This window comes from Leptonychotes weddellii, chromosome 4 (assembly GCF_054177405.1).
Source record: "Leptonychotes weddellii isolate Sample4059 chromosome 4, ASM5417740v2, whole genome shotgun sequence".
In the NCBI taxonomy this organism is placed as follows: domain Eukaryota; kingdom Metazoa; phylum Chordata; class Mammalia; order Carnivora; family Phocidae; genus Leptonychotes; species Leptonychotes weddellii.
The window spans coordinates 14,132,537-14,159,016 of record NC_138372.1 but is presented as its reverse complement, the minus strand read 5'-3'; the positions used below and the strand labels follow the sequence as shown (position 1 = coordinate 14,159,016).

Genomic DNA, 26,480 nt, shown 5'->3' with positions numbered 1-26,480 from the left:
AAAAGAAACTACTACCAGCAACTAAATGCCAACAAATTAAACAATCTAGAAGAAACGGACGCATTCCTGGACACTTATAAACTACTAGGACTGAAAATAGGAAGAAATAGACAATCTGAACAGACCAGTAACCAGCAAGGAAATTTAAGCAGTAATCAAAAACCTCCCAAAAAACAAGAGTCCAGGGCCAGATGGCTTGCCAGGGGAATTCTACTAAACATTTATTTATTATTATTATTTTTTAAATGACCTTTTTTAAAAAGTTTTATTTATTTATTAGAGAGAGAGAGCACAAGCAGGGGGAGCAGCAGAGGGAGAGGGAGAAGCAGGTTCCCCGCTGAGCAGGGAGCCCGATGTGGGGCTCAATCCCAGGACCCTGGGATTATGACCTGAGCTGAAGGCAGACACTTAACAACTGAGCCACCCAGGTGCCCTCTACCAAACATTTAAAGAAGAAATAATACCTATTGTACTGAAGCTGTTTCAAAAAATAGAAATAGTAGGGGGTGCCTGGGTGGCTTCCAAACTTCCAAACTCATTCAGTGAGGCCTTGATCCCAAAACCAGACAAAGACCCCATGAAAAAGGAGAATTACAGACCAATGTCCCTGATGAACATGGATGCCAGAATATTCCTAGCCAATAGGATCCAACAGTACATTTTTAAAAGGATTATTCATCATGACCGGGTGGGATTTATTCCTGGAATGCAAGGGTGGTTCATCTTTCAGAAATCAGTGTGATAGAGCACATTAATAAAAGAAAAGACAAAAACCACATGATCCTTTCAATTGATGCAGAAAAAGCACTTGATAAAATACAGCATCCTCTCCTGATTAAATCTCTTCAAACTATAGGCTATAGAGGAACATACCTCAATACCATAAAAGCCATCTATGAAAAGCCCACAGCGAATATCATTCTCAATGGGGAAAAACTGAGAGCTTTTCCCCTAAGGTCAGGAACACGACAAGGATGCCTATTCTCATCATTATTGTTCAACGTAGTACTAGAAGTCCTAGCCTCAGCAATCAGACAACAAAAAGAAATAAAAGACATTCAAATTGGCAAAGAAATCAACTTACCTCTCAAGTTGAAACAGTTAACTTGAATTAAGTTGAGATAGTCGCCTCCAGCCTTCTAGAGTTTGAGTGTGATACATACACATAAACTTGATTTTTCAAACATTGCTAAAAATAATCTTTGATGAGAAATCTGCAGCTAACTTTTGAGTCATATTTGATGCAGTTATCACCTATTTGATAGATGTGAGATACTTGCTGTCATAATTTTCAATTTGTGGCCAGATTTAGTACACCTATAGTAAAAAGGGAAATTAACCTGATGTAGAAGTTTAATGTCGGTTATTAGAGATGGGTATAAGATTACCATGTTGAAAGATTGCAAATTATTCTCCATGTCCAGTATGAAACTTTTGTCATTAGTTTTTTTGTTTTCATTATTTAAAAGTTATAAACTTTTCAAACATTTGCTTTAAAGATTTTTTTTTAATGTAATCTCTACCCCCAATTTGGGGCTTGAACTCATGACTCCAGTATCAATGCTATACTGACTGAGCCAGCCAGCCTCCCCTCAAACATTTGCTTTAAATTGTTAATCCCAGCTGAACTGCCACTAAATAGTCATTTTGAATTTTCTTTTAAAGCAAAGTTAGAATACTTTCTAGAGATACCATTTACTTAGTTACCTTGGATAAGGCACTTGTGTTTTTTTTTTTTAAGATTTATTTATTTATTTATTTGAGAGAGAATAAGGGAGAAAGAGAGCAAGCTAGCCAGTGGGGGAAGGGGCAGAGGGAGAGAATCTCAAGCAGACTCCCCACTGAGCATGGAGCCTGACATGGGGCTCAGTCTCTTGACCCAAAAGATCACGACCTGATCCAAAACCAAGAGTCAGACACCCAACTAACTGAGCCATCCAGGTGCCCCGACACTTAAATTTTCTGACCTTTGATTTCCCCATTTGTAAAATTGGCACCATGGTAATAAAAGGTGATTGTATAATAATTGATTTTTCTTCATTTTATCTTAGCAACTTCCTTGCGAAGTAGATTAGTTATTATTTTTTACATTCATGGGAAAGATAAATTACTTGCCCAAGTAAGTGGCAGTTGTTAGGATTTAACACCAAGTCCTGTGATTCTGTGTCCATTGCTATTGCCAGTATTTCATTTTAAACATGTTACAGGTTTTTTGATTTTTTTTTCCCCTGGGTTTCAGTAGCACATAGAATACTAGTTTGTAGTATTTAACGTGGGTTCATAATGAAAAGCTTATTCTCTTATTTTCAGAAAACCTGTGGTAGGTTAGTACATACTACCACTTATCCCATGCTTTTATCTAAAGTTCATATTGATTGTAGATTTTTACGTAAAAAAAAAAAATGGTCATGTAAAAGGATTAAAGCGTAAGCAGTGGAAGAGAACAACAATAATATAGCAGTTAACTTAGTGAACTGCTAATTTGGCTCTGGTCTGTCTTCCTCAGTGGTTTTCTTTGCTTGTAGGTACTTTGGAAAGCTCACCACAGCAGTAACAAGTTCTCTCAGCTATGTTTGATTTTGTTTGTGGCATGGTCTGTCTGTTTCAGAAATAGATGAATTGACAGTGAGTGCTCTTTGTACTTCAGTTATCAAATCATTTTCCTAGTCATTGGGTTGCAGATGTCTCCTTATCAGGAGGTTTAAGGTAACCTCTTAAAAATGCTGCTCTGATTCTGAATTGCTGCATGTTGTGGTAAAGATAAGTTTTTAAAAGTATAGCTATAAACCATACTAGTAAATACTTCTATAAATTTCTTTTTAATACTTTGAGTTACCCTGCCATATATATATTCAAAATATGATATTGTTCTGCCATTTTTTGACAGACCCCATATCCCTCTGGACAGAATGCAGGTCCAACCACGTTGGTATACCCTCAAGCCCCTCAGACAATGAATTCACAACCTCAAACCCGTTCTCCGGTAAGTACGCAGAAGCTTGTTCTAGATAATGTTCTCCATTTAAGTTTGTGTTTTTAGGAGCTTGGGTTCCTTTGGCTAAAATTTTTACTTGTTTTTGGAAACTTGTTCCAAGGACAATTTATTTTATTATGATTTATTATTATTATTATTGATTAGCACTGCATTTTCAGACTTTTAATATAGGAATAATTTAAATTTATTGAGAGAAAGAAATGGAGCTTTTTATCTTCTTTTACTTTTCTGTGGCATGATTTTTTTTTAAATCTGGTTGCATTCAAGTTCATTTCAACTCTTAATTTGTTGTACTGTTCACAATTCAGGAGGAGAGTAAAGCACAGTGATTTTAAAAGTAAATTAAATTTCATTAATTAGACTCTCAAATTTCAGTGGTTTGGGAAGTAAATTTCTGAATTGGTGTCACTAGATCAGTTCTAATCATTTGACAGTTTGGACATATGCATGACATACACCAATGGTGTATTCATTTTTTCAGATGGTAAATAAATTGTCATACAAATTAAAATGCTATCATCCTCTTTACTCATCCTTTACATGGATTGCAATAAATATTGCAAAGACTGAGAATTTACTCAAGGTTCATCCTTCTGCTTCACAAAAGTATACAGTTGCTTCAGCTGTCCATTCCTTAGAACGTCGTTTCCTGCCCTGCATGACTAGTTTTTGCCAGAAGGTGCTTTTGTAACATCTCACATTGTATCTCACATTCCTACTTGTATCTCAGCTCTGTGTTTTCCTCAGTATAGGTATCTTTGTTTGGTTCCCTACCCCTGCTTTTTTGCCTGTAGTATAGGGGTATTTCATTGCATTAGCTCCTGTTCATTTGGTTTTATGCATGAACTGAGAAATGTTGAAATGTATGAAAGATTGCTCAAAGAACTAGAGATCATAGACTGCACCAAAATGTAATCTCTTTCTTACCCTCTTCCTGTCTTCCTTTTCCCTATTGCCCTCTTCTCCAGTACCTGTTCTTAGATCCTGGTTCTCCCCAGGGGGTGGAAGAACCTTTCTAAAGAGGTGGGACTTTGGTCCTAGTTGCCTGTATGCTTGTCTTTTTTTTTTTCTGAAATGATCAACAAGATGTCTGATGCAAGTTGTGTTCTGAGAGTGGTTTGGGGATGTGGATACTTGACTACTTGGATTGGGCCTGAGATCTCACCAGATTAATTTAGATAGGCCCTGCTTCTAGTCATTAAACATGGGATATTATGGTAAGCTCTTATTACAAAGAATTCTATGGCCCTCTTCACCCCCATCCCCCTTTTATAATTATTGAAAGAAAAGAAATTTACATGGTTAGAACTGGCGCAAAACCTGACTGAAGAGCTGCATCTCTAAACCAGTTTTTTTGACAGCCCAGCAGAACAGTGCCAATACATTGCACAGACAACTGGAAGAGGAGGAAGGTTTTGGAACAGACTCCCGTTTACAGGTCCTTGGCTGGAAGAGGCTGGATAAAATACTGCATTGTAAGCAATATAACAAACTGTACTTCTTGCAGGCAGTGGTGCCTCTGGCACTCATTATTTTTGACCACATCCATTTATTGGCTGATGAACAGAAATGCTTTGATTGCTTCTTCTCTGAAAGTCTAACCTAGCATGGCAGTTTCTGCCAGGCATACTGGGGAAAAGAATAACAAATTGGGTGGGTCTTCTTGATTGGGAATTAGACAGGAGTAATTTGGGGTTTAGATTTTTCTTTATTTTAAACTCGAAGAGGGATATCCCTTTCAGATAAATTTGATTTTAAAAGATAAATTTCAAGGCTTCTTTTTCCCTCTTTCCATTTTATAATTGAATATCAAAGAGGAAATTGTCTGTAGTTGTCAGCCATTTTTCTGTGGTCATAAACTCTTCAGATACTATCCTCTATGCAATTTTTGCCATCTGCTCTGCTAGTGACCATTATCACCCCCATTACTAAAAACCACACACATAACATTCCATTACATATCCCAAAACAAGTGCAAGACTAGCAAACCCTAGACTACTCTTGCTTGTTGTTTTGGGTCCAGTTTTCTTTATTTCATTTGTGTTGGTGCTGGGAGGGTGAAGTTGGGATATGAAATTTGACAGGATTGCATTTTCTTTCTACATCCCAAGTTGCCATAGTCTAGTCTCATCCATCCCACAGCTATCCCAAGTGGTGAGGAGAGGTAAGCTGTTGCACTAAGGAAGGGACCCTTCCCATGGCTTTGTAGAGCAGCTAAAGCTTACTCCATTCTATTTCTGCATTAATGGGCCATTGGCAATTGCACAGTTTAGGCTATTCTGTTCTTCCCTGGACAGCTGCCTTTGCAATCCAAGTGGCTTCAAGTGGCCCCCTCCCTCTTTCAGGTTATCTTTGTGTCCATATTTCTATTTGATGTATAGTATCTTAGTTAAATTCATATTATTGAAAATCTTGTTTAAAAGGAAAAAGGTACTGATTAGCTACCTATCTGTTCATTTTCTGGTTATGCTGGAACTCTTTAAACAATAGTTTATTTTTAAATAGCCTCCAAAATACCTCTTAAATGCCTAATTGAAAGAGGGGGAACTGTTTGGCTTTTGCAGTAACCTGTATCCACTGGTTATATTTTGTGGTGCTAAGTGCCAAAGATACATCAGTGTTATGTTGTCCCTGCCCTGTTGCCAACTGTGCCCAGAAGAGTGAGTGAGTGGGTGGGTGGCATTAACATTGGATCCAAGTTCACAGAAGGCTGCTTTCCTTAATATCTACAGTCCTCACCATCTTAAAGACCCCTTAAAAAAAAAAAGAAATGAAAGTTTCTATTTTTAATATGAGCCAGCAGCGACTACAGTTTGTTCTGTTGCTTACAGTTACCCATAGGATTAAGACTATTGTCATTCCAAGTGGAAAGCTCAATAGCCAATGGTGACTAGTGCAAAATAGACTAGGGTACTTTCCCACTAACTTGTGTTTTGTTTTGTTTAAGTATATTTGTAATTTTATAAGGTACTCCTCTTGCTCATAGAAAGTTCTCTTTTGACTGGAATCTTCCAAATATATGAAGTTGCAACTTTTATTTTAGAGCCTTAGAAATGGGACCTTTCTGTGGAACAGTGATAAGACAGGTACTGCTGTACTCAGGTTAATTTTTTAACATGGCCCTTCTCTCCCATTTTCTTCAAAAGTGTCATGAAGAAACATCTCACTTCCACTCCCTACTTTCATACCACGTGGGTGGTATTGCCTATTCTTGAAACTTGATGTCCATAGTAGAGGTAGGATCTGTTTTCTTTTCATAATTGGAAAACTGAAAATAGAAGACCGCAGTTTCTGTGACGAGAAAACGTTCTACAAGAAGTAAAGCTGCCCTTATCATCATTCTGAAAAACTCTTTTATAGTAGTTAGCAAATATAATGGCTGACCTAACACACTATAATCACACAGGTCATCAAGAGCTCATTAATTTATACTGAATAACTTTGAATTGTGTTTAAGACACATTTCATTACTTGAAAAATAGGTGATGTTTTAGCTTCTAAGGTGACTTCTTAATCTTCTTAGGTGAATTCTTAATAAAGCGGTCTTCAACCATCTGCTACATTGTGATGTGCTCCACTGCAATTTTTTGAAAATTATTTATATGAAATAACGGCAGTTGGGGAAATAATTCCACATCTTTTGCACGTAACTTAAATTCTGAGTATGAGGGATTGTTTCTTCGTTAATCTTCAGTCCGATTCACTGGCAGTGATGAGTTGATGGAAGGAAGGCTCTCTAGGAAATAACTGAAGATGTATTTTAGTTTCTTAAGTTTATTACATTAAAGCCTTGTGTGGTTTGCGTTCAAAACTGCTTTGTAAATATTTTCTTCTCACTATTAAAGAGGGTGGTTAAATTTTGATAGTTAATGTATTAGTAGCCAGTACATGACACTGTGTCCCGAGTAGTTTTCCCTGTCCTTTTTAGTGAAGTCATATTGGAAGTCCAGGTTAATGCTCTGGTGAAGAATTAGTTGATCTTAGAAGTTTAGTATTTAAAATTTTATTGGTGGAAAAGCTTTTTCTTTCATTGTACGCTAGGGAAAATAAGAGTTGGGAGTGTGTATTATCTGCTTTCAAGCACTCTATTGGGCTAAGGAGTTATATTTTCTTTTGCTATTATTCTCAATATCAGATAGCAGTAGATGCATATGGACAGTGTTGTGCTGTTGTGTATAAAAATTGAGAGATTTGATTTCTTTCACTCTTTTTTCTTCTTGAGCTTATAATAGTACCACTTCGATTAATCATGTTAGAAAGTGATGTTCTTTACCAGCTATTTGCTTTGGTATGCCTGATATTAAACTTCACCAGTTAATTGTATTTAAATATATATGTGGTTATTTATATATTTAAATACATATTTATATATTATAAATATGTTTGTGTATTTATAGATATATAAATGAAATTTTATTCTTTAAGAAATAAAGGAAGATACTGAAATTTCCATTTCATGTGTGAAATACCCCATTAAACCTAAGTAAATTTGAAATCAGTCCTGTTAACATTCTTTATTTCCTGTTGGACATTTTAATTACCTCCTGGCTATTTCTTGTAATATAAAAGCTTTTCTCGTTTCCTCCAGCTATATCAATAGCATAAGCACCCTTGAGTTTTTCATGTTTGTCTTAATATAATCACTTAGTATTTCAAACCTTCTTTTGCTTTATTTTAGGATTTTTTTTTGTTTTTTTTTAATATTCCTATCAGAGAGGTACCCTTACGTGCCTAACAGCTTAGCTGTTTCTCTCCCAGCTGATAAATGGCAAACTGTAGCTGGTAGTGGTGTTAACCTGTTGAATCTTAGTACCTGTCTGTCACTGTCCTGCAGCAAAGCTTTGACTGTTTGTGTTTTTTTTTTTTCTTGTGGGTTTTTTTCTTTTGGCATATTGTGTGACATTTTGGTTTTTGTTGTGGTGTTTCTGACTCTTTGTGCCTTTCCTTTTGTGTTTGTTTTCCCTCCTTTTCTCAGTTTGCAGCGGGGCCTCGACCTGCCCATCACCAGGTACTGTACCCTTGCCCCTTCACTATCACCCTTAACTAATAGGTGGGGGCTTTAGTAGCTGCTGACCCTTAGAATGCTGCCATTCCAGGGAACCACCCAACCTGTACTCTTCAAGAGTAGCTGCAGTCTCCTGTGATTCTGTTCTTTTTGTCCTTCACTAATTTCACAGCATTTTGTTATTAACAAACCCATTCCGTTCTGTTAATGGCACAATTTAAAAATAATAGAGTGGTTTTTTTCCCCCAAAAAATAATTGCTCTGAATTTAAGGAACCCTGAAAAATTGCAGATATAGTAAGCCCTCACAGATTTTGTGGATATCTGTATTGTTTAAATTTGACTGGAACAGGCAACATTCTAAGGGTTTTCTGTTAACATTCTGATGTAACTTGTATTGACGTGTATAAAATAGCATTAATATTTCTAAAACCATTTAATTTCAGTTACTAACTTAGATCTAATATCAAATTAACAGTAATACATATTCATTTGCTTTATAGAATTATTCTCAGGATACATAGAAAATAAATACCTTATTTAATTTTAATATATGTAGCCTATTGGTTCTTTTTAAATGAAGTAATTGTATAAATTAAAATTTAAAATGTATATGCTGACACTAATTTATTTAGCAGGAATATACTAGAGGAGGTGGTTTGGGAGAAAGTCCTTGCAGGGTTTTTCCCTCCAAATAACTTCTTACAGAGTGTCCTGAAACATTTTCTCCTGCTGCAATAGAAAGGGCCTAGGCCTTACAGATCTGGGTTCATATTACCAGCTTTAGTGTGTAACCAGCTGGGTTAAACAGATCTTTTTCTGAGCCTCAGTTCCCTCATATGTAAAATTGGGATAAATACCCTATATTCTATGTTAGGGATAAGATTCTTTAGGCATCTGACACAAAGTAAGCAGCAATAAGTGGTAGCTATTTTTTATATTATTATGCAATCTAGTATGGTTTGATAAAATTAGAGAAATGTTACCCATTGTTTACCTGTGTTAATCATAGTTAGAATTCTTATTACTGAGTAAATGGACATGGTGTAATTGCAGGATTTCATTATCTACCGGTGATTTAATATAAGGCTCTATTTCTCAAAATAAAGTCTTTTCAGTTTAGATGATGTAAAAACCAAGCAAATTCTGAGGTGCTAAGGACACTTTGTAGGAGAACTCAGATGTGGTTGATTGAAGTGGATGGCGATTCTTTGGATTAGATGAAGAAATAAAATTCAGATATTTTTTAGTATCAACAGATAGTGTTGTTAAAGAGCTTGCAGTTTGGTGTCAACTAGACCTAGGTTTGACTCTTATTAACCGAGTGGTTTTGGGCAAGTTATTCACTGGTCTCAACCTCAGTTTTCTCATCTGTAAAATGGGCGCAGTATTAGTAGCCATCTTAGGACTGATATGAAGAGTAAATGAGATAATAGAAGGAAAATGATCAGCAGTATTTAGCATATACTACAAATCTATGCGGCAAGATTACTAATAATTAAAAAGAAGATAAACCCTTAGGTAAAAAGATTGATTATAAATTTTATAAAATATTTAGTCAAGGGTCATAGAGGCAAGGCTTAAATTTTAGTCAGGGATCAAGACAGAGAGATAACTTCTAACAGAGAAACCTTGGGAGATCTCTGCTCCAGAAGCAGAGTAGAAAGAAAAACGATTTCTGTGGTCCTTCATAGAAGGCTAAGTGTTTCTATAATTTCTATTCAATCGCAATGGTCCTCAAATAGGGATGTTGTATTTAAGCCTTTATAAATAGTCTTCTTTGGAAAAATTTGTTTTCTGAACTTTCTTCTCTTTGTCTTTTAATTCCAAAAACCAAGGAAACCTTAAAGGAGTCTTTGTGAGAAAAGGTTGATTTCATTTCTGAAATCATTTTCATGTGTAATATGACTCAAGAAAGTATTGGCAGATTGGTCCTTTATTTAGCTATAGGATGATGCTTGTGAAATTAAAAAAATAGAACTCCATATATCTATATACTTATTATTTATTCATTAGCAAGGAAAATAATTCCTTTTTACACTGGTTCTTGAAGATAGATTCTTGAGCTGCATCATAAATCCAGAGCATTACTTTTGAATACAAAAACTTCAGGTAGCTGGCTGCTTTTTACTCTGGCATTCCTCCTTTCTAAATAGCAGTTAAAATTTTTTCATTACACCAGAGAGAATTAAGTGAGTAAGGAAATATATAACTTTGGTTGAGGCAGCAGCAGGAATTAGTTCCCGTGGAGAACTAGAAGAGGGAGGGTGTAAGGTTGAAGTGGCACTGCTGAGCAGAGCTAGCTGAAACAGTGGTGTGGCATAGAGCAGATTGTTAGGAAGAGTTTGCTCTGCTGTATCCATGGATGTACAGGCCAGTTTGGTTTGTTTCACTGTGGAATAGGTATTGGCATTTTGGGTGGGATAACCAGTTATGAAAAACTTCCCTGTAAATTGTAGTTCATTTAGCAACCTTAAGGCTCTAAATGCCAGTAGAATTCCCCCAGTGACAATTAAAAAACAAAAGAAAACAAAAAACACCTTGATATATTTCCAAATAACCCCCATGGAGATGATACTATTTCCCATTTGAGAGTTACTGGTTGAAGTTTGTATTTAAAATTATCATCTCCTAAAGTTTAAAGTCATGTAGAGGGGCTCCTTGGGTGGCTTAGTCGGTTAAGTGTCCGACTTGTGATTTTTGGCTCAGGTCATGATCTCAGGGTCGTGAGACCGAGCCCCATGTCATGCTCCGCAGTGGGCATGGAGCCTACTTGAGATTCTCTCCCTCTCCCTGTGCTCCTCCCCACACACCCCCCTTCTCTCTGTGTATGTGTTGAAAGAAAGTCAGTCAGGTAGAGGTTCATAGAGAAGGAGATGGCTCATAAGAGAAAACAGTACATAGAGACTTGTATAATGAGAGTAAACAGTAAAAAACATTGTTATACAGAGAATACATTTTTAAAGGGGAAAACATCTATGTCCTAGGTTATTTTTGGTTTGTTGTGAATTGAAGGCACAAACGGTTTTTTCATTTATAGTTGTTTTCTTTGGCCAGAAAGAATTAAATCAAGGGTTAGAATTAGCTTTGATTAGTTAGACTTAGTGAATAGATTTCTCATTTCTCCTTTATTGAATTGTTCATCAGTGGCTACCTTTCTGATCACATATCCTTCCATGCTTTGATCTTTTTTTTTTTTTTTTACACAATAATTTGATGCTGGATGACGTTTCCTATGATTGTTATTTCTAAAGTCCAACAATAAATACATAAGTTTTTGTGAATGCTTAGTAACAATTGGTTCTATAAACATTACGAAGGAAAAGATATTATTTAGGTAAGCTAATTGGAGGTAATTGCTTGTGAAATGAAAACACGGTTGTCCAGTTTAGTAATCTAGAACCTATGTATATATTTTTTCTTCTTTGTAAAAGGAAGTAAACTGAATTGAAACAAATAAGATTCTGCATAGTAATATTTTTAGTTTAATAGGACCAAGAAACTTACAGAATGTATTTCTTGGAACTACTTTTATTTAGAGTATCTTTATGTGTGGCCAGCCAGAGCCCTTATTGAGTCCCTCAAGTCAGGGATACCATGGTCCAGTTAGAATTATGTCAGCCATGTCTTCTTCCAGTACCATTAGTTTTTGGCTTTTACAGGGATTCTTTAGATTAATTAATTAGGATGTTCTATTTTTTTGCATTTTGTAACCTGAAGAGAGCTTTAGATTAGACTAACAGTTTTCTTCAAAGGTAAAAGAAGTACTAAGTAATTTTATATGCAAACACCCGTGGCTTTAGAAATATGTCAACTATTTTTACTCTGATATCGGTTTGAAAATCCCAAGGTAGTTAGAAACTGAAAGAACAGAACGTACACTCATAAGTAAAGCAAGTCACTTGGTATAATGTAGATTCTGGCTTGTGTTATTAATTTCATGTTTAGCAGTTGAAATTCGTGTAGTTGTGGTTTAAAGTTACTTGTGTTCCTGTCCTTATTTTACTTTTGGGTTTCACAACAGAGATCAAGTGTTGGTTAAATACTATGGCTGAGTAGTCTTTGCATTTTGAGAAAGACCAAGGAATTGGTATTTAAAAGTGTTCCTAGAACAAAAACATTTTTCAGTGTGTTGATACATGATTTTAATTACCATAATATTCACAAATGTTGAATAGTATGCCATATTCAAAGCAATCGGATTTAGTGTAAACAAATAAAAGCTTGATAAAATTAACAGTATCTCGCATCAAGGAAATACGTTACCTAGTGGCAAGCAGCATTGAAACTGTGCATGTTTTCCTGTTGTAGTTTTGTTCTTTTTGCTAAAAGATTAAAAGAAAAGAAAATAGCTGGCTCATGTTGATTTTTTTGTTGTTGTTGTTATGAACCTTAAAGGATTTCTGTATTCAAACTTGTGTTGTTACATTTGAAGTCTTGGTTTCTGGTAGAGAAATATTTGTATTGCTCTAGGCAGTTTCTTAGATTTGGAAAGTAAAATAAATGAAGGCTTAGGGCTTGCCTCTGGGGCCAGTTCTGGCATATCAGAGTCTAATGGATATTACTTGGAAATAAGATCAAGCATTTATGCAGTCTTATGAGCAGTCCTCTTAGATTTTTCAGAGCTTAATGTAAGTCAGTCTTGGGCAGTTTTATCTAGTGCCTTATTCACCAAAGACTTGTAGGGTTATGGCAGAGATAGTAAAGAAAATACAGGTTGGGAGTTGGCATAACTTTGAGCCTCAGATTTCTTATCTGAGAAATGGATAAAATATGCTCATAAATAATAAAATATTGAAGTGTTACAACAACAGCACCTATTTCCTAAGGGTGTTGTGAGGATCAGAGTACCTGCCTGTCACAGTCCCTGGCACATAATAGATTCTTGGTAAATGTCAATTTCCTTTAACAGTGACACAGCCTATCTTCCCCCCCCTTTCTCAACCTATTTTTACCTACGAGCAAAGTATTCTACAAGGATGCTCATTTTTGAGTCTATGTCATGATCAGACAGAACACTTTCTGTTCCTGAACAGAATCCTTAGGATTTTTTTCTTCCATCTGACCTAATCCTCCATGACACTACTGTCTAATAGAACTTTCTGTGGTGGTGGTGAAAATGTTCTGTGTCTGCGCTGTTCACTAGAGTAGCTGCTAGCCACATGTGGCTGTGGAGCACTTGAAATGTGCAGTGCAACTGAATAACTGAATTTTTAATTTTAATTTAAGTAATCAAATATGGCAAGTAGCTGTTGTATTGGACGACTCAGCTCTAGGGCTTACATCTTCTAATTCTTAATGAAACATAAATTATGTGATATTGGCCACATGCAGGGAAAGTACAGAAAGAATTTAGAATGTAATAACCTTCTTATAAATTGGTGTAAGTCAGCAGAATATCTGGTTGATACTTGAATGAATATCCCATTATGTGGACTCTTCACTGCTTGTTCCCTTATAACTTGTGAGATAATTATAGCACTGTTATTTTTCTCAAGAGTACTTTAGAATTTTTGAAGATATTAACCTAAAAAATTCATAATTGCAAATCTTACTGTTCCTCCAGTAGGCTGAACTATATATTGCAGAAAGCTAGGGATTTCAGAAGCATATTTTGATATGGTTTTTATTACTTTGCAAATTAATAAATATTGTGTAGTTTTTTTTTTTCCACATAGGAAGAACTAATGTGATTGAACATGATTTTTCTAGTTGCTGAAAATGAATAGGTAGTTTTTAGAGAATGTTGAATTATTATGTAGTTTTTTTAGAGATATCCTTGTCTTTTGATGATTTTAGAAAGAGTGAATTCATGAGAAGTGATAGAATTACCAACATATTCAAAAAGCATTTATTACTAATGTTATTGGCCAGGAAACTTTAGGTAATGGTATAATTATCACATCTTTAGAAGGATTTTCCAAGAGGTAACGTTTTCCTTCCGGCTTCTAGAACGTTACAGTGAAAGTCAGCTATCATGAGTACTCTAAATTCAGCCTCTGTTTTAAATGTATCCTAGCCCTTTGGAAAAGCTGCGCGAAGTACCACCTCACATGAGGGCTGATTCTTCCCCTTGCCATTCTCCTAGCATACTAGTGGATCATTGAAAGATAAAAGACTTAAAACAGATTGAAATCAAGTTTGGAGATGATCATGTTGTACACGATTCCTCCCTTCTCTGCCTAGCCTTTTTCAGCATTTTCATCAGTGACTTGGATTAATGACATGCCTGTCAAATTTGCTGGTGGTTATGTGGTTTTGACATTGTATTATACATTTGGAATCCAGAAGTATCTGTACAGTCTGTAATGATGGATTGAAATTAGCCAGATACATTTTCAAAGGAACAACATACATGATTCCCTATCTGAACTTCATTACACAACCCTAAGAATACATACAAAAGTGAAGAGCGTGACTTGTTGCCGGTTATATATAAAGAAGACTTAGGGATTTTATAAGATTGTAACTCAGTACCAATCAGTAGTAAAATGTGGTTGACAAAAGAGCTCCTGTTATTCTTGGTTTTGTTAATGGAAGTATAATCAGCCAGAGTAAGAGAGAGATGTTGCTCTTTGATTTAGCAACAGATAAATTTATTGAGTGAGGCCAGGTACATTCTGGGCAGATATCACCTGGATATTTGTGTTTGGTTCTCTATTCAGTGAGACTTTGAACTGTGGGACCATATTGAGAGAAAGCTAAAGAGGGAATTTAATATCTTGGTTGGAGGGACAGGGCATGGAGGGTAGTAATTGGCTTTGAACAAAAAATAGACATTGGTGTGAAAGTTGGCAGTGATGGCTGTCTTCACATAACTTAGAGATTTGTCACTTCTGTAGGAGAAGGATTTGACTTTGTTGTGCTTTTAGGAATATTTGTTGGACTAGAGGGAAGATGATATAGAGAGAAAAATTTGGAACCAGTAGAAGGAAAGTCAGAACTCCATTTAATAATGAAATGGAGCTGTGTCTTCAGTTGCTCAAGTGTCGTAACCTGAAGGGCATGTCAAATAAGAGATTTAAACTTTAGGTATGTGGTTAGATTAAATGGCTTGTACTGTCCTTTCATCCAGTATCCAGGAGAGTATGATCAGTGGAGAGGAAAAGAGATTCAGAAGCATTGCAAGCAGTTTGGGAAGGCCCATTCACATTCACAGGTTCTTTTTAATAACCTGTGGTTTGCTGCCATGCCCACCCACGGATTTTTAATTTCCTGCACCACTGTTAAATCTAATTCTAAATTTACAATTGAATGGTTAGGAGAGAGTACAAAAAAGAGAATCCATCTCTTTTTATTTCTTTGCCTTTCCAGCCATTACATCTTTTCTAGTTCTATAGATAGTAGAATCTCATGTGTGGGGGGAGGAGGGAGGGAGAATGAGGGAGGGAAGGAACTTCTTAAGGGTGAAAAATAAGCTCCAGATAGCCTGTCCTTGTAAAAATCTTGTGCAGTGAGTTTGAGTAAAAGGTCTGTTAACTGTTGAACCAATAATGTAAAAGCATATGAACAGGTGTCAGTTACTTTAAGGGAGATACAGAATTAGAGTCTTGTAGGTAGAAGAAATTTATTTTCCTGAATAATAAGCATGAATTTTGTGAAGTAATTGATGGAACATTTTTCTTACCAGGAATGTTACGACTGAGGGATATGCCACCCATTAGTGTAGTTGGATAAAGGTCTCACCACATTCCTTCAGCCTTAGAAAAAATTTCTTTTTACTCTCAACAATTGTTTGAAAATACGAAGTAGAGTGTGTAACAGTTAAAGTTATACACCTAAACCTGACTGTGTTTAAATTACAGGTGGGAGACCTTTAGGAAGTTACTTTATTTCCCTGTCCCTCAATTTCCCAGTATATCTAATGGGGGTGTTAATAATCCTACCTGTCTTAGGGCTTTGTTGTAAGAATAATTTAATATATATGTAAAATAATTACATATATAGCTAGTAAGTACTATATAAATCTTCAGTGTTCCTTAATGTGCATATATGAATACACTTTTCTACATTGTTTCAATGCTGAAGTCTTTGTATATAAAAAATACTGCATGTCCACATAATCATAAATGATGTGTTTTCCTGGGTTCAGCTTATGTTAATATTAGCAGTATCATCAGAAACACTTGTTTGTTTCTCTTTTAAAACCACTGAAGAAAACAGGCTTCTGAATCCTCCTTGAATAAGCTGTATTCTCAGCTATTGTAAACGGGGGTTAAAAACCCCCGCAGAGGAGTTGGAAACCAGTGTCAGGAGAAGGACTCACATACAGTAAACTGTTAGGATTGTGGGGAAACTTTGCCCATATCTGCTTTTCTTGCTCTGCACAAGTTAGTAACACCGTGTGTCTCTTCAGGCAGTAAATGCTCTTACAAAATTTGATGATAATATAACCACAGTGGATCATCACCTGTTGTGTGTGATACTCTCCTTGTCTTGGCTGCCCTCTAGAGTTGGTGGAAAAAGTTATCTTACAGGAATAAGATTTCTTCCGCTGCATCTAACATGGAGTAATGCTCAGTAAGTTGAGCGGATGAATGACTATCCTCTCTTTGAGGCCTGTGACAGTTTTGTGGCCACTGACATATTAACCAAGTTAGAAAAATGCTTCAGTTCATTCATGTAGTGTTTTTACAGCTCACATACATTGATGAATAATAGATTTATCTGCTGTGTAATTCAGAGAAGTGTAGTATAGGATGGCAAGTTTACTAGTTCAGTGTTCTTGGTTGCAGCCAACAGAATTCTTGTGTCTGTCAACAAGATTGTCAGTGGAGATAAACGTGAGACTGTTGTTGTCGGTATGGCCCAGCCCAGGTTCCTGTTAGCAACTTTGCTTCTTGTACTTTCTTTTCATCTCCATCAGCCTACTCTCTCTGGCCTTCTGCATCTGGTTCCCCCATCCACTCCATTCTCCTACTGTACTGTCTATTGCTTTTCTGTGACTTAATCTTTTTAAGGCTTTCTTTGTTCTGGGTTATGAAGGCCGAATGGGGATGAGCCTTGGACATTGGATCCTAATTCTTCCAATTCAGCACAAGATAAAAAGTTATTTCTTCTACTATCTGTGGGTAACTTGATGCTTAAGAATAAGACAAGACCTGAGTGGGCCCAAAGGTCAAAGCTCATCCTTGCTTTATTTGGACCAATCGCAATCAATATTCATGTCTGGAATTGTGAGACAACTCAAGAGATTTTGGAGCTAGGCCATATTTTAAGACTAGTTTTATGTTTCCCCATTTTAAAGCTTTAAGTGGCCTCTTACATGCCGTGTTAGTTGAGAAGAGCAGGTGTCTGTCCTGAAGGGTCTAATATATTTTGAAAAGCTTAGTTATTTCTTAGGACACTTGCAAACTTTAAAATAATGAATGGCACTTTTATTTTTAACTTTTCTCCATTAAAGATGGAGAGTGGATCATAGAGAAGCTAAATAATGCCAAGTCACATAATGGGTGTCTGTAGAGCCAAGAACAGGAATCAGGAATCAGTCCCATCTGTACTTGAAAGCAGACATATCCTTTCAAGCTGTTACAACTTGTGGCTACGATTAGAATATTTTTGCCACTGGATTTATTTATATTCAGTTAAGTGTGATTCAGTTCTTCAATTCCATGTGTCCTTGAATTCTCAAGTGGAGAATTGTCATTCTGATTTTCTAATCTTCCTTCTTCTCCTATTATTAATAGAAAGATATTTTTGTTGAGCTGCATGCTATGTCCTACCCCTTCCTACTGATCTATAAGCTTTTCCATTGGCTTTCTTTCTGTTTCCTGCTGCTTTCTTGCTTCATAATTGAAGGGAGGATTCAGACCCATCCAGGTAACAACTACTGGTTCTGCATGGCCTCTTTATTACTCTATTCCCTTATTATTATTACAATGAGATTGATTGTTTGCTGATGAATATACATGCATTCACAGTGGGAATTTATTATTGGTATATTGTTTCAAGGCTTTTAAGCCTGCAGTGAGAGCCATAAATAACCACAGGTACTGGCTGCCATTTGATAAATTTTGAGTTCTGCTCCTTCCAGACCATTCTTAAGTCTGTCTAGATTTTCCACTTTTACTGCAAACTATTCAATATAGCAAAATTGGGTTCATTTTAATATGGGGTTGCCACTTTTTAGAAAAGGAAGGCCATTCCCATCATGTGACAATCAGCATGTGACAACTCTACTGATAGTTTTAATTTAACTTGACTCTGATAGACTGAGATAAAAATCTTTATGTCTAGAAATATTTTATAAATTACTTGAATGGTAGTTTTTTAAGGGACTGCTTTTAATTTTTGATATAAGTACTTTTATACAGTAAAACAACTTTTAGAGAGACAGAAGCTACCCCTTTTGTTATATTTTATCACATTTTAAAATTAATAATTATAGTATATAATTTTTCATTTAAAATAGCTGAGGCTTCACTTTAAAAGTGAGACTGCCCTACTGTTTTCATATGTGTGACAGCACTGATCAAAACTTGACTTAGTGTGTCTAGTGTAGAATATTTTTAGTGATCCCAGCCACATGCAGTTTGGCCTCTTTTCATGTATATTGTATTTCCAATTCAGTTGGTAACATTTTTATTAGTGGAAAAAAGGAGAAAGCTCAAGATAGTAAAATTTACGTATTCCCCTTTGTAAAAAAATAAATATTTTTTTCTCCCCTCCTCAGTTTTTTCAGAGGCCTCAGATACAGCCTCCTAGAGCTACCATCCCGAACAGCAGTCCTTCCATTCGTCCTGGTGCACAGACACCCACTGCAGTGTATCAGGCCAATCAGCACATCATGATGGTTAACCATCTGCCCATGCCGTACCCAGTGCCCCAGGGTCCTCAGTACTGTATCCCACAGGTAAAGTATCTTTCAGGTCTCTGTCGTCCAGCAGTAGAGTGGGATTTAACCCAAATTCTCATCAAAGGAAGCAGGGAGGGTGGGTGATGGCATTGGTTTTTAGTGATACGTGAACTTTTCTGTTGGTTATAAGTCTACCATTTTATCATTTTCCATAATATTGTAAGGAGCTATTTCTACATCTCTTTAAGTTTTTCTAAGATGTTAGAGAAATTATTTTTATCTTCTAACTTTTACCCCATCCCTTCCCCATATCCATCTGCTCTAAAACAGACTCAGTAATTATGCTGTTCCTGTGATAACATTCAATTTCATTAAAAGCTACTAGCCTGAAATAATTTTATACTGAGCTGATATCTGTCTGTGCACTGATTTGCTGTATGGTTTTTACCTAATGCACATCTTTCTCTTCGTCCTCATTGCATCTTGATGGCAAGCAAGCGTTTTTGAAAAGTATTTAACCAAGAGTTTTCACCTTATTTCAGTAATTCTCTCTCTCTCTCTCACACACACACAACTTTATGTTTTTTAATAGTAAGCTATCTTCATATTATTTATAAATATCTTTAATTTCTCTTTTCTAGTACCGTCATAGTGGCCCTCCTTATGTTGGGCCCCCACAACAGTATCCAGTTCAACCACCAGGGCCAGGGCCTTTTTATCCTGGACCAGGACCTGGGGACTTCCCCAATGCTTATGGTAAGTATGAAATAATTGAGCAATTTCTGCTAAAACTGATCGCTAATCAGTTTAGGCAGTGAGGTTTAGTGTTGTAAAGAATTTTTAAATAAAATGTTGCAAACAGTTCTGAATGGAAAGCTTTTTAGAGAGTGGTTTACAAGAAAAGAGTATTACAGAAGTATTTAGTTAATGACACCATCTGAAAGAGCTGGTAATTCTGTTGCAAAGAACCCATGTCTCAAGGTTCTGAATCTGCAACCAACTCATCATTACCTGGATTTTTATTGGATTTTTGCTGATGGAATAAATATACAGTTGACTATTGAATATCACAGGTTTGAACTGCATGGGTCCACTTATACACAGATTTTTTTTTTTTTAATAAATACAGTATGGTACTGTAAATCTATTTTCTCTTATGATTTCCTTAACATTTTCGTTTCTCTAGCTTACTCTTTTGTAAGAATACACGTAGTACATGTAACATACGAAATATCTGTTAATCAGCTGTTTATTTTATTGGTAAGGCTTCCAGTCAGCAGGAGGCTATTAGATAAGATTTTGGGGCTTCAAAACTTATACATGGATTTTGAACTGCATGCAGGTGAGCAGAGGGTGCCCCTGACCCGTGTGTTGTTTAAGGGTCAGTTATAACTTATCTCCCTTCCATGATTTTTTTTCTCCAAGCATTTATCACCATTTACCAAAATGTTTGTTAATGTTTCCCTACTAGAATGTACTACCACAAAGGCAAAGAATTTGATTCTTTTGTTCACTGCTGTATCCCTAGCACCTAAAACAGTGACTAGGTATTGGGGTGGGATGACTGAGTATAACTGACTACCTCTGTGATTCATTTTCTGCAAAATTGTGATAAGATCTGTGTCCATAGGAAGGTTATGAGGATTAGTGAAATGAAAATGCCTCGAAAAATCACAAATATTTTTAATGTAGAGAAATAAGTGCCATGTTTGTACTTTGTGAACCAGTACTAAGCTAGAGAGTAATGAAAACGACTTACTCAATAAATTTCTACCACATATTATACTTGCTTTATTACATAGAAAGTGAATTCTAAGGGATAAAATCAGCAAATACTAGAAAAATTAAGCTTTAGGATTCAGTAAGCATTGATCTTTTTTGCTACCAGTAAGGACATATTAAAATTTTAACTTGTTCTTTTAAGATATAGTAATCTAGTATAGATAAACAGGTATCCACTAACCAAGTTCCTAACATTGGGATTTAGTGTCTCAATTAAAAACCTTTACATCAGAATTAATTGGTATTAGAATATCCCAAGAACATTTTCCTTAGGTTTTGAGGTGAAATAGGCCAAAGAACCACTACTTCTAGAAAAGGGAAAACCTTTCTCTTACCTTGGTTACTATTGCTTGTGAAACTGCCAGTTACAAAATGATACACTTCATAATGTCATTAAATGTCGCAAGTATGTATATATGAAACATGGCTTTACTGAAGTTGTATTTTACTAGGAAATATTTGATATTTTCAAAACAACACTTGTTACATATATGTGTTTTAAAGTAAGGTAATACATGTGCATCACCCAGCTTTGACATAGAATATTGCTAATACTGTTGAAGTGTCCCTTGAACTTAGTTTGAACTTGGGGTTTTCATACCACCTTAGTGCCTTTGTATTTGTACTTATTCTATAAATTTAAATCCAATTAAAATTATTTTTCCATTTTAAGAAAGATTTTATTTATATATTTATTTATTCATTTTATTTATTTGAGAGAGAGAGCACGCAGGGGGAGGAGCCGAGGGAGAGGGACAAGCAGATTCTCCTCTGAGGGCAGAGCCCGACACAGGGCTCGATCCCAGGACACTGAGATCATGACCTGAGCCAAAATCAAGAGTCAGATGCTTAACTGACTGAGCCATCCAGGTGCCCCCAATTAAAATTATTTTTAAGTGTAAAATTGGCAGTTGATATTATCAAGAATTTATTGAGTAGAAAAACTATAAGGTGAGACTGGCTGTCCGAGTAAACATGCTAAAATCTCCAGACTTTTCTCTTTGAATCCCATGTTGTAATGGGAATGCAGTTGTATCTTCTAATTCGCAAAATCATTTTGAAAGGTGTCTCACTGAATTCTAGCCTGTTTATTTACACATTATATAAATAACTTTTTGATGCAAAATGTTGTCATTAAAATTCTATTATAAATCTGTGCCAGCCCTCTTTATTGCTCTTAATACTACTGCAGTATATATAGAAACAATATAGATGAGTTTACTGGTAGGGAAATATTTTGCTGATTTGGATATACAATATTATAACATATTTGGCTTTATTTATTTCTATTACATATAGACTGTATTTGTTTATTTTCACAAAAAGCAGGATATTGAGGGGCAGTTGTATCTCAAATATTGTTGATATCTGTTCCCTTTGTTAGATATTCTTTCTTCCCTGGGAAATTCTTATGCAGATCCCAAATCCATCAAGTAAGCAGTTTGTCTTATAGATTAAAACAGTTCACCTAGTTAACTTAAGATGAGAAAAACAATCTTAAAATAATTTTTCATTATGAAAGTAACCAAGTTAGTGAGAAAAATACAAATAATAATAGAATATATAAAGTTGAAGTAGCCAGTTTTTTTCCCTTTCTCCACTCCCTAAAGAAACAATGATTTAATAGATTAATACATGCTTTTTCATTTATATTTAAACAATTTTTAATACATATGGCCACATACTATTTATAATGTTCTAAAACTTTCTGGTATTTTTTTCCCCCATCTCACAATATATTCATGGACATCTTTCCATTTCATTACCTATAGAATTTCAAGCTATATAGTATTCCATTTTAGGGATGAATCATAATGTATAATCCAGGCTTAGATTATTTTCATTATTTGGGCAAATATTTTAGTTTTAAGGCTTATCACTAGTTAATATGCTTTTATCAGACTTAAAAGTTCTGATCCAGTAGTTCCCATCAATTATAGGTCCTTCTGGTGTACCACCTTGGGACAGCTATTCTGGCCTTACGGTCTAGAAGACATAAACATACCCCCTTCCTATTTTCTTGTTTTGGAATCTCTTCTTCTCTTACCCTTCCACTCCCAGTTTTTCATTTCCCTCTGATCCTGGTCCCCCACTTTTCTCCTTCCTCTTCTTCCTAATCTTGGGTTCAGGTTAAAAGCAAGTATAAGGAATGGAATCCTAGTTCTCTGTTCTGAAGCACAGCAGTCCTGTCTTCTAGGGCAGAGGGCCTTCCTCTGGCTGAACTGGTAAGGAACGAATCCTAGTCTTGTTCCTTCCTGCCCTGCTGGTGGAGGTGGTGAGTTGGACAGTCTCGTTTGCCCAAGTCTTAGTTCTTTTTCCTTAGCTTACATTTCACTCTAGGGTAATAATATTTTACTCCTCTATTCAGTTTAAATCTTGAACAGTGATTCCCAAAGAATATTTTTGCCCTTACTGAAGTTCAGTAACCAAGATCATAAAATTCTGTTTATACATTATAATTCTTGGAGTGTTTCTATAGTGTTGAGGAAAAATAACTAATGAGTAGTGTTGATCAGTGTCACTTTTCAGTTTTTCTCTCATCAGTGTTTCTTAAATATTTTGATGCCTGTTATATCAGAAAAATATCTCATGAAGGTGATGGCCCAAGGTGTAAAAATTTGGGTTTGGGAGCAAAGAGGTGTGGTTAGCAGTGACAGTGATACTGGGATCAAGTCCCCAGTTGGGTTCCTTGCTCAGTGGGGAGCCTGCTTCTCCCTCTGCCTGCCACTCCCCCTGCTTGTGCTCTCTCTCTCTTTCTCTCTCTCTGACAAATAAATAAAATCTTAAAAAAAAAAGTCCTGTTCTCCTTTGCTTCAAACTATAGTTTCCCCTTTTCTCACTGTATCATTCTCTTCTTCCCTTTTTCATTTTCTTTTCCACTCTTTTCCTGAGCTCTGTGGGGGCTGGGGCACCTTTTTTAGCTCCTAAGAGCTGAGGGATTCATTCATTGTTCCCCATGGTGTGTGGAAGTGGGAAAGTCTGGCATCCGAAATTGAATTTGATTGTGTGTTCATGGAGTGTTAATACTGTGATTGTTGGGGTGCAGTTAAGCAACCAACTCTTTGTTTCGGCTCAGATCATGATTTTGGGGTCCTGGAATTGAGCCTTGTGTTGGGCTCTGTGCTCAACTTGGAGTCTGCTTGAGGTTCTCTCTACCTGTCCCTCTGTCCCTCCTGCTCATGCTCTCTGTCTCTAAAATAAATAAATCTTTAAAAAAAAGTACTGTGATTGTGGATGTGGTTGTATACTGACATTATTATTCTGGGATATTATGGGATGAACTGATTTTTATGTACGACCTGCATACTTAACCACTATCTTTTTATTTGTTTCTATGGGAAAATTCAGTTTTGATATGTTTTTGGAAGACCTGCAATGTATAAGACAGTGTACTAGGTATTTTGTAGGATGTAGATGTTGAGATACTCTCCTTGCCTTTCAGGATCTTACAGTGCATTTGTTTGATATTTGTGTTTGGGGTTTTACCATTGCGAACAAATCTAAATGTTGACTAGACCACTGGTTCCCAGATTTTTCAATATCCTAGTGAAATAAAATTTTTAAAAAGTAAAGTAAAATAAAGGAAGAAACATACAGAACTATTACCTTTTTAATTTTGCCACAAAGGCTTTCAAAGAAAACTGTTACTTAATGTCAGTAGCATTTCATATAGGAAGGCTGTTTGAACAACGAAGGAACAAGACAGAAATAATTCCAAAATAGTAACAGACCTTTCCAAAATGTCAAATTAGCAAGCCTATAGTTGTGGCTCTGTGTGTGGTTAGTATAGTAATGTGGTTAATATTGTGTAAATTTTGCCATATATCATTGACACATTTTGTATTGACTGGAGTTTGGAGAACCACTGATCAAGAACAAGGATCAGGGGAAGAAAAGGGTCAGCCCTTTTTCTATAAAGGGCAATATTGTAGGTTTTGCAGGCCATATGGTCTCTGTTGCAACTATTCAGCTCTGCCATTTTAGTGAAAAGGCAGCAGTAGGTAACAGATAAAATACTGTATGTAGGTGTATTCCAATAAAACTTTATTTATAAAATTGCACTGGATTTAGCCTATTGGCTTTAGTTGACATACCTCTAATCTAGATAAACCTGTTACATTCCATGCATAAGAGGTCGGGGACATTAAGTAACATACCTAATTAGTAAATGGTATGCAAAAGTTAGTCACATTTTTAATAGAATAAAATAAATGTCTTTAAATGTCTCTGACATTATAAGAAGTTGAATTAGTATTCTATAAAAGATAATCGTTATTTGGTAAGGTAGAGGGCCCACTCTGCTGGGGTCCACAGTTGACTTGATATTTTACTAATTGTGTTTAACCCCATTATTGAGATATCCTATGCTTCCAGGTTTATTCAGCTGGTATTTATTGCATGTGTACTTTCTGCAATCTCTACCCCAGTCGTGTTGACTCAAAAACGTTTCATTAGAACAATCTAATTTTTTTCACCTTTTGGATCTTTGTCACTTAGTTTAAAAAATATGGCAAAGTGAGCAGACTGTATTGCCTGTCTAGCAGCATTTGAAACCAATTTTAGGGGATTGTTTTCTGAGTTTTAGAACTAGTGACATTCTAGGGTAGCGTAGAATTGCTTATTTAAGCTTGACTTTGAGAATACTGTATGCACTACCAGAAGCATGGCTAATAAGGTGTTTTTCTCTTTTTACATTGAATTAATTGAAATCCTAGCCAAGCCCCCTGTTCAGATCTTCTCCAAATTTGATTGAGACCTGCAGAATTCTGGTACCTTGAAATGTGGTACTGCTTCCAAGAAATTACCACTTAAAAGACTATTATGATGGTGGGGATGGTTTGATGTTGATGATGACAGTGATAATAGAGCCAGCATTATTTGTGTACTAACATACCAAGGATTTTACCTGTATTAACTACCTATACCTTCATGTTTTTCCTTCTTGTTATCATGACTCAACCATCACTGTTTCTACCAAAGGCCAGTCTTCTTCTTGGGTACTGGATCCCATCATGTACACATTTAAGGCTATTACTCTAGCTGTTCTCTTCTCTCTTTCTGGCATTATCATTTACTTTCTCTCTGCTGGATTAGTCCCTTCGGCATAAAGGTATATACTGTTTTATTCCCATCTTAAGACAAACAAACAAACAAAAAAACCCAACCACTTTTCTTCATTTCCATCTCATTCACTATTGAGCCCACCCTAATCAGGATGCACTTTCCCGCCCCTCCACCCATATAACTTTTGTCGGGATCACCTGTGCATTCTACTTTGCTGAATCTTGGTTGACTCTCAGCGCCATTTTACGTAGTTATGCATGCTCCCCATTCCTAAACCATTCTCTTTACTTCAGCCACTGCCTTGATTTTCTTTTTCATGTCCTTTGCTAGGTTTTCTTCATACTTGTAATGTCTGAAGAACATAGAGTGCCCCAGAATTTCGTCCTCGGGTTCATTCTCTATTTGTACTAATTTCTTAAGTTACCCAGTCTCATGGCTTAAATGTTGTCCATACTATACTAATTCCAGAATGGACACCTATTCTCTGACTCTGGAACTTGTGTCTCTTCCTGCCTACTTGCTGCTATCTGCTTTTGAAGGTCTAGTAAGAATCTCAAACTTTACATGTCCAAAATTGAATTCTTGATTTTTATGCTCTAAACTCTACTCTTCCTCTAGTTTTCCTCGTCTCAGTAGGTAAATAAATAGCACAGTAAATAGCATTTTCATTCTTCCACTTACTGCAACAAAAAGCCTTAAGAGTTTTCCTTGACACTTCTTTCTCTCATAGTCACATCCACTCTATCAGCAAATCCGTAGGTTCTACTTAATGTATCCAGTATCTGACCCTTCCTCATCACCTCTTCTCTTAGTACTCTGGCTTAGTAGTAATTATATTAA

The 26,480-nt window shown here is 36.0% G+C and overlaps 1 protein-coding gene across 1 annotated transcript in view; it reads left to right on the top strand.

The window, feature by feature from the left end:
* Window positions 1-26,480, top strand: part of EIF4G3 (eukaryotic translation initiation factor 4 gamma 3) — a 228,172-nt gene that overhangs the window by 72,183 nt on the left and 129,509 nt on the right. Inside the window, exons 3-7 of the mRNA XM_081816832.1 lie at window positions 2,888-2,983; window positions 4,357-4,470; window positions 7,971-8,003; window positions 18,672-18,851; window positions 19,436-19,550. Coding sequence (XP_081672958.1) covers window positions 2,954-2,983; window positions 4,357-4,470; window positions 7,971-8,003; window positions 18,672-18,851; window positions 19,436-19,550 — 472 coding nt within the window. The 5' untranslated portion in view covers window positions 2,888-2,953. The remainder of the gene's footprint in view (window positions 1-2,887; window positions 2,984-4,356; window positions 4,471-7,970; window positions 8,004-18,671; window positions 18,852-19,435; window positions 19,551-26,480) is intronic.